We start from the raw sequence: 13,188 nt of genomic DNA, 5'->3' as shown, positions 1-13,188 counted from the left end.
ACCTTACCCAGGAACCTTTTCCTCCACCTATAAATTGCTCTTTAAAGCCACTAAACTCGAGGGGATCTTTGGGTGGCAACAGTAACAATCAAAATTCCCTGAATGCATGAAGAGCTCAAATAAGTGCCATTAAGAAAATAATACATCAATTCTCAAGGGGGAATTTCTAGGAATACAATGAAATCTTACAAATTGAAAACAAACTGTGAATGCCAAAAATAGAAACTCAAAATGGCATTAAACAATAGAGAGGCCACTACTGGAAATCAGGTTTGCCAATCCAAGCTCTCCATGTCTCAGTACAGGGCACCTACTGCAACCCTGGCCCCATCTCCAGGAAGAAAGACAAGCCTGTAGCTGGTAGGAAAGGCAGTCTTTGATACAAGTGCCAGAACTATCTCAGAACACCGAGATAATAAAGGGAGGAGGACTGTGACCACGTTCAAAAGCAGTCTCCACAAGAGGCAAACTACAAAGACAAAGGAGGGCCATCTGGTTGCCTTGGTCCATGGGAAGTGGGGAGCTAACAGGCTTTGGTGGGAAGATGGAAGATCTTCAAAAATCAGCGGTGATATTGTGGAACTCTAAGAACCACCAGGGTACTGCACAGTTTAAGCGGGCAGCACGTTTTAGGAATGAGCTAGTTTTGAGAGAGAAAGAGCAAACCAGGTATGGGGGGTCATGCTCGTAATCCTAGTACTTGGTGGGGGTGAGGGGCTGGAGCAGGTGGCTCACCACCAGTTCAAGGCCAGCCTGGCCTACTTAGTGTCAGGCCAGCCTTGACTACAGATTCATTTTCAGCCCAGGAAACAAAGGAAGGAGGGTGTGAGGGAGGGCGTGAAGGAGGGAGGGACAGACAGACAGACAGGAATATACCCTCAGGATGGATGATCAGAAACAAACACAAATATGTGTGTATGGGTGTTATTTAATGGTAGCTGTTGAAAGAAAAGGAAAACAAAACACGAAAGCCATTCTGAAATCCATAAATAAGAGAATAAGAACCCTCCTGAGAAAAGGAATGGGAACCCAGGAGGAATCACTCGACCTGACCTGAGACTTCCTGTCTGGAACACAGGGCTTCCCAGCAACTGAGTTCTAAGAAAGGGAACAAAGCATCATGCTCTGGCTAAGCAGCAAAAAGACAGTTCAGAATCCAGACGATCTCAGGGGCTGCACCGCTGACATTTCTGTTCTAAAAAAGAAGACCCGAGAAAAGACGCAAGGCAGTGAATCAGAGCAGAGCAGACAGTGTCGAAGGAAGTGGTCGGGAGCTTCGCTCAGAGGCAAGGCAAACCCTTAGCAGGCAGGAGGCCGGGGTTCATTTCCCAACACTGCAAAAATATGGAGAGAAATTAAAGCTACCACAAAGAACGAGGAGGTCTAAAACCAGCCAAACAATATAAACACAGAACGAGGGGCCGCTGTTATGAAAAGAGTCTTAAACTATAAACAATACAAAAAAACAACATCAATGTAAATCAATTTATTTCTTTTTTTTAAAAAAAAAAGATTTATTTATTTTTACTTTATGTGCATGTTTGCTGGCATGTGTGTCTGTGCACCATGAATGTGCCTGGTGCCCAAGGAAGCCAGAGAGGGCATCAGATGCCCTGGAACTGGAGTTACAGATATGGGTCTGAGCTGCCATATGAGTGCTGGGAATCGCTCAGATCCTTCACAAGAACAAGTGCTCTTAACTGCTGAGCCATCTCTCCGGCCCAAAGGACCAGGTTTAAGATGGTTTTGTCTCTGCAGATATCAGCACTGTTGTTAGCTTTGATGTGTTCCAGCTTGGTAAGAGTTCCTTGCCAGTAGGAATCTGTCCTTACGTGGCTTCTTCTCACCTGTCAGTTTAATGAGAAATGTCTGACACTTTACCCAAGCGACTCAACAGACAAAGCTACTCAACAGATCACAGCGGTAGCGACAGTCACCCCACCTTCTCTAACCAACATCTTGAAAAATACCAAGTGAGAATAAATTCAGGGCTTTTTGTTGGACTTCCAAACATGGGCAAGCGGAGGAGGTATGGGAAAGACACGGGACTCCTGGATGCTGACCAACGCTGTAGGAGTCACCACAGCCATGATTAGTTAGCTTTGTGTACAGTCACTGAACAACCCAATAGTCATAACTGTTATAATTATTGCTAATAACAATTGCCACATGCCACCTTCCACATGTCAAGTACTGTCCTAAACACTTCATTATTTATTAAATACTATAAATACTATATTCTTATTTAATTTCCACAACAGCCCATTTTTGAGGAAACTAAAGCAGGCAAAGTGGTTGAGCAATTGGTCCCGGCAGCAATGGAAACTCCGGGATTTGAAGTCATGTTCCTACCTGGAAGTCCATATTAAAAACCTACTATCATCCAATTGTGTATCATGAAATCAATAGTTCTCTACCTTATGGAATCAAAGATGCAAGTAATTGCCTTAGTTAAGTTCAGATGTGCCTATCACATACAACTGCAATACTGTGACATAATTTGACTTTTTCTTTTTTTTTTTTTTTGAGACAAGGTTTCTCTGGGACTCATGCTATAGACCAGACTGGCCTCAAACTCAGAGATCATCCAACTCCTGAGTGCTGGGATTAAAGGCATGCACTATCACCACCTGGCAATTTTGACATTTTTAGGATATATTTTTATTTATGTGCATGCCTTTGTGTGCATTTCACGTGAGTGCAGGTGCCCTTGAAGGAAGATGTTGGATCCCCTGGAGTTAGAGTTAGGGGCAGTTGTGAGCTATTCAATGTGAGTGTTGGGACCTGAACCCAGGTTTTCTAGAAGAGCAACACGTGCTCTTAACTACGGAAACTTCTCTTTAGTCCCATGATGTAGCACAAATTCTAGTTGGGCTTAACAATAAAAACTCGGAGTCATAGATTATGGGGTAAAATCTGAGAGATCAGAGAAGCAGAACAGCCTGACACTAGAGTTCTCACCTCTACCAATTCTCAAACAGAAAGGGCAATCCTGTCTTCAGACTGCATCCTCAGACTGTACTGAGCTCCTGTCTCCTCCCGCCTTATATTCCTCGCTCAGCCCAACCATAACATTCCTGTCTCCACCTCCTTAGTGCTGGGATTAAAGAAGCAGGATCCCAAATTCTGAGATCACCTTTGTGTGAGCTCTGCTTCTTTTAGACAGATTCAACTTGGGCAGCCCAGGGTGGCCTTGAACTCTCTACCTCAGCCCTGGGATTAAAGGTGTCTGCCACTACTTCCTGGCCTTTCATGGCTCAGCTTTAATCTTCAAACAAGCTTCATTTGTTAAAACGCAAACAAAATATCACTACACCATAATTTTGATTTTTAATCATCTGCTGGTTTATAATATTTAGAAACTATCCCTCTTCTTGTCCATTCTATAATCTTGGCTGGTTGACCTATCAAGTTTACCAGCACGACTCCTGAGGCCGGACAGATTCTATGTCATCACCAAGACTTTGTGTTTAATGCTATACTATGCCTTTGTTGATAATTTATACTGCACTTGAGTGTTGTAGCTGAACATCGGAGCAAATATATAACCTTTTAAAGATAATAAAATAATGTAAAAATTACCATCTTGACCATTTTTAAGAGTATAGTGCAGTGCGTTAGGAACATTCACAGGGTTGCGCCAGTCCCCAGAAGCCGTCTTTGGGACTCTTTTTATTTTGTACACGTGAAGCTCTATGCTCATTAGACATTAACGCTCTCGGGTCCCCTCCTTCCCATCCCAGGGCAAACGCTATCTATTCCCTGCCTCTATACATTTGACAATTTTGTACCTCAGTAGAATGTTCCCTCATCTACACTATAGCATATGCAAAGTTGTGTGTATGTGTGTGTGAGTGTGTGTGTGTGTGTGTGTGTGTGAGAGAGAGAGAGAGAGAGAGAGAGAGAGAGAGAGAGTGTTGTGCTAGGATTGGCTCTAGACCATTGCTCATGCTAAGCATGTGCCCTACTGTGCCCGCTCCTTCCTTTTTCAAGCTGAACAACACTCCCTGATACGCACTATCTTTATCTTTCATCTGCGGACAAACATGGAGAACCTCTGTGCCTCCTTGACTGTTGTGAAAAGGGCTGTTGTGAGCGTGGCTGTACAAACGTCTCTTTAAGGTGCCAGTTTCAATCGTTTGGGGGCAAATGTCCAGAAACTGAATTTCAGAACCATGAAGTGATTTTATTTTTAATTTTGAGGCATTATACTTAATACACTATTTTACATTTCCACTTGGAAAAGTTGCTGGGGAAAACCCTAAGGCAGAAACAAACTAAATGGGCGGGTCCTGTCAGAAAGTAGGCAGTCTTAGTGTGATTCCACATTTGGGCCGAGGCCAGGATGGGCTCAGGCACCAAGCGGCAGGAGCAAAGGAGCTTGGGAACAGCTGTTCTCTTAGAAAGAGGCTCCTGCCCTAGGCAAAGGCCAGTAGACCTAACCTGACCTGGGAAACAGGTAAAAACAGAGCTGGAGGCGTGAAAGCTTGAGGCAGACTGGCAGGACACAACGAGAGAGAAGTTCCCAGGCGCTGGGGGATGACAGCACCCCCGGTTCTTTTTGGCCCCCTTCTCCTTTCTCAGCCAGGGCTGAGGGGCTTCCATTTCTCCAGCAGCATGAGCACAAGGCTCTAACGATGCAGAAAATTCCTGTGAGAAAGTTGCTGTTGCCATTCAGGATAGAACATGTGACTTGGGGACTCAAAAGGCACAGGGAAGACACCCCGAAGCTGTCAGCAGACCCTAGGAGACCTATGCCTACTTGGTGGGCCCTGCGTAGGGAAATGACAGTCCCCAGTCCTACACACAGTGTGGGTTCTCTCCGCCCACTCTCAGACCACTCTCACATTGCTGTCGCTGAAGACCTTGCCTCGTGGCCAGGTTTCTGTGACTTGCAAGAGTCACTGCAGGGCATCTCTGGACACCAGAGCATCTTCTGAGTCTTCAGAATTGACTGGCGTCAGCCCACACTAAAACCACTATAGCTTATTCCTCCTCGATCACCAGTGACCTCTGAAGACATCTGTCACCAGCTCTTGAGCCTGACTTAGACTCTGCAAATTACAACATATTCCTGGAAGAAGATCCCTCAGGGTGAATGCAGGGATCTGGCTTCAGGGACTGAGGCTCCAAACAAACACTGGATAAAGGCTGATACCCCCCAAACTTAAACTATACCCCAACCGGCATTCACTCATGTCTTTTTGGCAACTGATTTTGAGGCATTGGACTTCTCAGCATCAATAGAAAAATTATCCATCAGCTTTTACAAGGGGTCAGCAGAGACCCCGAAATGAAAAGTCAAAGGAATGACAGGCAATAAACGCAGGCTTCCTTGTGGGGTTGCAGCACTGGCAACAGTAACCTGACTTTGTACATATTCTAAACCCACTGAATTAAACACTTCAAAAGAAGGGAAAATGGTGAATGTGAATTGTGTCTCTTTTTCCAGAAAGGGAAGGATCACCAAAAACTGCAAGAAATGAAATAAATCTGTCAGGACCTATGCAGGATTTTGTTCCAGGCAGGTTGGCTTTTGTTTGGCTGACACCTCTTTGACCCTTGCGGAAAAGATTTCCTTCTCTCTCTTCCTGTTCTTTGCCCCCCTCCCCCACTTCATCTTTCTAACTTCTGTTTGGTGTGCAAACCAGAAATCAAACCCAAGGCCCTGTTTATGATAGGTAAGAGTTCTACTACCGAGCAACAATCCAGCTCCATTCTTTCTTCCTATCTTTTTGGTGTTTTTGTTTCTTTGTTTGTTTTCTTTTTTTTCTTTTAGAAATGGGTACTTACTGTGTAGTGTAACTCTGCCTGGCCTCGAACCTGCTGTCTATAACAGGTTGACTTGGAACTCACAGAGAGCCTCTGCCTCTCAAGCGCTAAGGTTAAAGGTGTGAGCCGTCACACCTGGTCAGTCTTCCTAACTCTTAAACGTTGAATGCATTCTTCAGAACAATACTGATACAGTTTTGAAAGAGCGGTTTCAGGTATCACGTGTCCTGGAACACCCCCCCCCCCAGGTCTGTTCCTCGCTGCTAAGATAAGGGTTACCCTTGGGTTCCAGATAACACCTTTGCTCACCTTTCTCTAGCACCATGACAGGGAAATTAACTGTCCACCTGTCACCGCCCAGAGGCACTGCCTTGGCAGAAAAGAAATGTATGTGAACGAGCCAGATAATCATCATCATACATGGTTTTTAAAATTAGCATCTCACCAGGCATAGTGGTGCATGCCTTTGATCCCAGAACTAAAGAGACAGAGGCAACCCAGTTCCAGTCCCTATCTGAGTTTGAGGACAGCCTGGTCTGTAGAGTGGGTTCCAGGATACGCTCCAGGACAGTCAGGACTACACAGACAAACCCTGTCTCAGAAAAAAGGAAAAAACAAACCCCAAGGCCAAAACAGCATCCTTGCCTTATAATGTCCTAATATAATGTGGCAACATCACAGTTTTAAAACCACATAGCCAGTAATTTGTTGCAGAAACAACAGGACACTGGATACGATGTGTTCTTCAAGAGAATACATTTATTCTTACTAAGAAAAGGCTGGATGTATAAACTTATCCTTCCAGGAATTTTGTCTTAGCACAGGTCAAGCAGAACGGCAGAGGCCAGAATCTGCAGTTCCTAGCCACAGGAAGATTAAAGATGCTTTGTTTTCCTTGCTTCTCTGAAAACCCTGAGACGCCACCAAGCCTTTTTGAGCAGTCAGAGAGTCTACACCAAGATCTCAGAACCAAGAGGAGTTTCTGGCCTCTCCCCTTTGTGACTGGTCAGGAACCTGAGAAAGCTGAAGAGCTGTCCTACTGGTCTAGGCTACTAGACGCAGAGTTCACCAGAGTTCACCCAGAATTGTGAACATGAGGAGGGCTTTGCTCAGGCTTCCGGTCAATCAACATGCACCCAGGAATCTCAATGACAAGGTTACTTGTCGCCAAAAGTCACATTCCTCACTGAGTCCTTCGGAGGCAAGCAACCTTCGTGACAATGCTTAGACCTCCTATGAGGCACAGAAACCCTTGGTGCTTAGTTACAGGAACATAGAGCTGGCACACGTCTACAGAGAGGCCAGCCTGATTGGTCATTGTCAAAAGGTTGAATCACAGGCCATCACGACGGCTCAGTGGGTATGAGAGCCAATTGCTCAAGCCTCATAGTCTGAGTTCAATCCCCAGATCTGGCAGTGAAAGAACGGAACTCCTGAAGGTAGTTCTCTGAACCCCTGCCACACAAACACACTGTGCACACGCAAACACATACACTGTGCGCACAACCTATTTCTCTCTCTCTCTCTCTCTCTCTCTCTCCCTCTGTCTCATACACACACACACATACACACACCACATCATACATGCACACACAAACACACATACTCATAAACACACATAATAAATTTTAAATTTTTCAAGACATAAAACTTGAAAAACAGTACAATCAGCTACCAGGTGCCCACCCTCCAATATCATAAGTTATTCAACTGCTTTTCATATTTCATCATTTAAAACAGCTCACAGAAACCAAAACACATAATGCTTCATAATAATGCCCCAGACAATCTGTCTCTCAAAATACTAACATTTTATAGATCACAATACCATGATCCCAGCTAACAATATGTCTTCGTTGGGGTTTACATGGCTGGGATAAAAAAAGCATGGCTGCAAACAACTTGGGAAGGAAAGGGTTTATTTTAATCTTACAACCCTCAGCTTACACTCCGTCACTGAGGGAAGTCAGGACAGGAACCCAGAAGCAGAACAGAAGTGGAAGCCATGGAGGAGTGCTGCTTACGGGTTTGTTCTTCATTGCTTACTCAGCCTGGCTTCTTACAACAACCAAGATAACCTGCCAAGAGGCGGCATCATCCGCAGTGTGCTGGGCCCTCCTACATTAACTATTCATCAAGAAAATGCCTGAGGGCTGAAGAGATGGCTCAGTGGTTAAAGAGCACTGGCTGCTCTTCCAAAGGTCCTGAGTTCAATTCCTAGCAACCACGTGGTGGCTCACAATCATCTGTAATGAGATCTGGTGCCCTTCTCTGGTGTGCAGGCATACATGGAGGCAGAATGTTGTATACATAATAAATAAATAAATCTTAAAAAAAAAAGAAAGAAAGAAAAAGAAAATGTCTGATAGGTTTGCCTATAGGCCAGTCTGATGGAGGCATCTCTTCAGTTGAGGTTTCCTCTTCCCAAGTGACTTTAGCTTGTGTCAAGTTGACATAATGCTAGACAACACATAGGATTAGCATTAATTCTCTAATACTGACTAGTACTACTAGGTTTCTGTCCAAATTCAAGGCTTTTCCGCCGTGATTCGACCCTCTACCCATCAACTACTGTGCCATCACCAAGTGCCCCGTTTGGTACCTGTACAGAAAGTGCCATCGTTGGGAATGAATGTCCTGTTGTTATTTGTAGCCCGATAGCCTTTGTGGCAAATGCAGTAGAACCCTCCAGGTGTGTTGTGGCAGGAGGTGTGGTTCCCACAGATCACACTGGCTCCGAATTGGCACTCGTCTTTATCTGCAGATGGATACATGGATACATAGTAACAACTCACACAAAAGCTGTCTACCAACACCATGCATCCCTCCCAGAATCCTCTCCCACTGTAGACTACGGGGATCTCTGCTCTCTGACAACAGCTTACTGGTCTATTTGTTCCTCCAGTCTCGTGCTTTCCAGACTAGAAGAAACTGGACTCATAAAATTACATACCTGGTGCATACAAAACCACACGAGAAACACAACTTTATAATCTGGGAATCGAATCCATCTTACTTGAAGATTGGCAGCAGGTTATTTTTGAATTTTTTTCCACATTTAAGAAAAAAATCAGGCTGGAGAGATGGCTCAGTGGTTAAGAGCATTGACTGCTCTTCCAGAGGTCCTGAGTTCAATTCCCAGCAACCATATAGTGGCTCAAAACCACCTGTAATAAGATCTGGTGCCAACTTCTGTCTGTAGGGACACATGCAGGCAGAACATTGTATACATGATAAATTTTTTTTAAAAAAAGAAAAAATCATAAAGGGTTGAGGATGTAACTCTGTGAAGAAGTCCCTGTGCCTAGGATCCATGAGGCTCTGGGTTCAATCCCATGAGAGTAATAATACTTTTAAAATAAGACATTGGTGGGTCAGCTAAGCAGTTCAGAGAATAAAGGTGCTTGCCAGAGGTTTGACAACTTTGATTCTGTCCTCAGGACCTACATAGGGCAGGAAAAGAATTCCCAAAAGTTTTCCTCTGACCTCCAAGTGTGACACACTGACATATATATGTGTGCACATACACAGATAAAAGCGTAATGACTGAGGAGATGGCTCTGTGGATAAGGTGTTTGCAGATCCCATAATCTACATAAAGCCAGACAAGGCAGCACACAGCTCTCATCCCAGTGCTCCTGTAGAGAAACAGGAGATAGAGACAGGAGAGTCCCAGCGAGCAACAGAAGATGCTGCTGCAAGCCAGGTGGAAGGTGAGGAGCCAACACTAGAGGCTGACCTCTGACTACCACATGGACACGCCTATAAGAATACACACAAAGACATGTATGAAATTACCTGGCATGACACATACATACACACACACACACACACACACACACACACACACACACACACATCTTAATGAATTTAATTCAATAGAAATTTGATTAGCCAGAGGAAGCAAGCCTAGAATAATCCCATTTCCAACTCAGTCATTTTCTTGGTCTTTTCAGTACTAGGGAATTAGTGCTAATGTTAAGTGTTGGCTAGCTATGTGTTACGTGTTATTGTGCTTCTACCTCAAACAAAGGTCCCTCCTAGATATAGAATAGAGAGTTCTACTCTCTCAACAGGTGTGGCTAATAGCTAGACCTCGTACCCCAGGAATAGAGAAGTAGATCTGTTCCTACCTCAAAGAAGAGTCTAAGAATCCAACTAAGTTCCAGTTCCCTTTAAGGAGATAACTTGGGATTCCACCCAGGAGTGGTTTGCCTACAGAACGTTTTGGTCTAGTGTGTGAGCACACTTGGGCTTGTTTTGTTCTAGCAACAGACTGTTTAACTATGGATGTAGCCCACGACCTTCAATTGGCATGGTCATTTCCTTGTATCATGTTAATGCAGTCTTTTGTCTTACCCCTACCTTTTGGGGTCAGGGGTATTTTAAGCAGTTGGAAATAAAATGCGGGCAAACTCCCAGTACTCACGGAAATTCCTTCCTGATACTCTCCTATATGTTTCTCCATCTTATCATTTTCACTCGTGTCTTCATATTCCTTACTATATTTCTAAGCCCCACGCCTCTGCCCTGACAAGTGGTATTTTTGTCAAGGCTGATCCCCGACATAGGTGGGGCTGGTGGGCAGGGAAAATAAGTAGGAGGAGGGATCTAGGTTCAGGATAAGAGAGAAAGAGAGAACAAAGGAAAGAGGAGGGCTGTGTCCTCAGCCAGACAAAGAGGAGACAGTGAAAGCAGGACATACAGAATGAAAGATGGAAGCCTGTGGGCAAAATGTAGATGAAGAGAAACAGGTCAAATGAAGTTATAAGAGCTAGTGGGACAAGCACAGAATAAGGCCAAGCATTCGTAACTAATAAGAAGTTTCTGTGCCTACCTCAAGACCCAGCAATACCACTTTTGGGTACATACCCAAAGGATGCTCAATTGTACCACAAAGACATGTGCTCAACTATGTTCATAGCAGCAGTGTTTGTTATAGCCAGAACCTAAATGCCCCTCGACCTAAGAATGGGTAAGGAAAATGTGGTACATTTACACAATGGAGTACTACACAGCAGAAAAAAAAAACAATGACATCTTGAAATTTGTGGGCAAATGGATGGATCTAGAAAACATATTGAGTGAGGTAACCCAGACTCAGAAAGACAAATATCATATGTACTTACTCATAAGCTACTTTTAGACATAAATCAAAGAAAAACCAGCCTACAATTCACAATCCCAGAGAAACTAGGTAACAATGAGGAGGACCCTAAGAGAGACATACATGCATCTAAACTACATGGGACATTGAAAAAAACAAGATCTCTTGAGTAAATTAGGAGCATGGGGACCATGGGAGACGTTCGAAGAGGAGGGGAAAGGAAGGGAGGGATGTGGAGAAAAAAAATATAGCTCAATAAAAACAATTAAAAAATAAAATAAATTATTTCAGGCTGGAAAAAAAGGAAGTCTCTGTGTCATGAGTTGGGAGCTGCTACACCCAGGTCCTCTGCAAGAGCAGTACACACTTTTAGCCACTGAATCATCTTTCCTACCCCTGAGATGAACTTTATATCCAATGATCCAACTGGAAAATTAAGATTGTCAGCTCCCAGGAAACACAACAGAATTATCACTGAAGTCTTGACCATGAACGTGGTTCTTACAGGGGCAGGAAAGACACTGACCATCCGTGATCTATGTGAGCAAGGGTGATGACAGGGTGAAGAGCAGCTAGAACACGGATGACTGAAGGCTGCCTTGGGGGTCATTAATCAAAGAAAATGAGAGGGAAAAATGAATCTAAACTCTCCCATCTCTGATTTCCAGTGTATTTGGGTCAAGAAACTTTTTCTTTACATCTCACCCATACTGAGAGACCTTGAAAGTTGCCATAGAATATGCCTATTACAGGTCATAGTCAGGCACGCCTTTAACCCCAGCACTTGGGAGGCAGAAGCAAGCAGATCTTTGTGAATTTGAGGACATCCTGGTCTATATAGTGAGTTTCAGGCCAGACAAGGATGCAAAGAAAAATCTTGTCTCAAAAAAACAAAACAAAACAAAAAAATTAAAGCAACAACCATACCCCACCCCCACCAACAGACACATAGGTATTTATGATGAGCAATTAATTCTATGTGCCAATAAAGTGTGATGTGGGGTTCCCGCATAAAAATTCTTTTTTTAACCATTGGTTAATAAAGAAACTGTTACAGCTTTAGCAGGGCAGAATAGAGCTAGACAGAAAAACTAAACTGAATGCAGGGAGAAAGAAGGCGAAGTCAGACAGATGCCAAGTAGCTGTCAAAGGAGAAAGATACAGGAATCTTACCGGTAGGCCACAGCCTCATGGTGATATACAGATTAATAGAAATGGATTAATTTAAGATGTAAGAGTTAGCTAGGAATATGCCTAAGCTATTGGCCAAACAGTGTTGTAATTAATATAGTTTCTATGTGATTATTCAGGTCAGGGTGGCCAGAAAACATAAGAACAATCTTTGCTTACAAATGGCACCTACCAACTGAGGCATGGATCCACATAAGACCTAAAAAAGCTTAAGAAAGAAAGGAAGGAAGGAAGGAAGGAAGGAAGGAAGGAAGGAAGGAAGGGAAAAGAAAACAGGACTTCTAGACCCGCAAAAGTGAGAGCTAAGTGAAGTTTCTTGGTAGTTGCATTTTTTTTTTCAGATAGGCTGTTTGCTAGCGGCAAGCAGAGGCATAGCTCCTTTAAGAGAAATCTTCCTAACTCAGCATTAGCAGCAAAAACTGCAGGGCTTCTTTACAGAGCCATCTTTCTGATTTGTGCACAAACAGCTCTGGCTCTTTTAGGAGGTCGGGCACTTAAATGGGGTTTGTGAGCAGTGCGCTACTTGTTGCTTAATGGTTATATAAACCCACTGTGTCCCTGGAGCTGGGGCTGTGAGCATGGCTCACAGAGGCGGTGAACATAACCTCCGCCATGCTGGACAGGGCAGAGCCAACAGCAGGTCTACTGCTGACTTCTTCAGGTTGTCTGTCACCATGATACTCAATTCTCCAAAATACAACCTCCTGGGGGGGGGGCTCTGGATATTTCTTCCATTTTCACTTTTATTTTTAAATTACAATTATTGATGTACATATGTATGTATGTATCTGTGTGTGTGTGCGTGCGTGCGTGCGTGCCTGCCTGCCTGCCTGCCTGCCTGCCTGCCTGCCTGCCTGCCTGCCTGCCTGCCTTTGTGGGCACGTTCCTGCCACGGCATGTATGTGGGAGGCAAAGGACAAATTGTAGGAGTGGGTTCTCTCCTCCACCATGCGGGCTCCAGGAATTGAACTCCAGGTAGTCAACCTTGGTAGCAAGCACCTTTACTTACCTATCTAACTATCTCGACAGCCCCTCTTTTTCCATTTGCTTATGTGACTTTTTAAAATACATAGAGAGAGAGATGGAGAGATGGCCCTGCGGGTTAAGAGTGCTTGCTA

The 13,188-nt window shown here is 44.1% G+C and overlaps 1 protein-coding gene across 14 annotated transcripts in view; it reads right to left on the bottom strand.

Moving 5' to 3' along the window:
- Susd1 (sushi domain containing 1) overlaps positions 1 to 13,188 on the bottom strand; it is a 122,942-nt gene that overhangs the window by 96,275 nt on the left and 13,479 nt on the right. For all 14 annotated transcript variants that reach the window (XR_014997264.2, XM_085677103.2, XM_085677104.2 and 11 more), the window contains exon 3: positions 8,375 to 8,530. Coding sequence is in view for 13 of the 14 variants with exons in the window: in XM_085677103.2 (XP_085533229.2) it covers positions 8,375 to 8,530 (156 nt within the window). In the remaining variant the exon portion in view is untranslated. The remainder of the gene's footprint in view (positions 1 to 8,374; positions 8,531 to 13,188) is intronic.

Source organism: Myodes glareolus, chromosome 16, assembly GCF_982192425.1.
Source record: "Myodes glareolus chromosome 16, mMyoGla1.1, whole genome shotgun sequence".
Classification (NCBI taxonomy): domain Eukaryota; kingdom Metazoa; phylum Chordata; class Mammalia; order Rodentia; family Cricetidae; genus Myodes; species Myodes glareolus.
The sequence above is the reverse complement of the archived record's forward strand: the minus strand, read 5'-3'. Positions and strand labels throughout refer to the sequence as shown.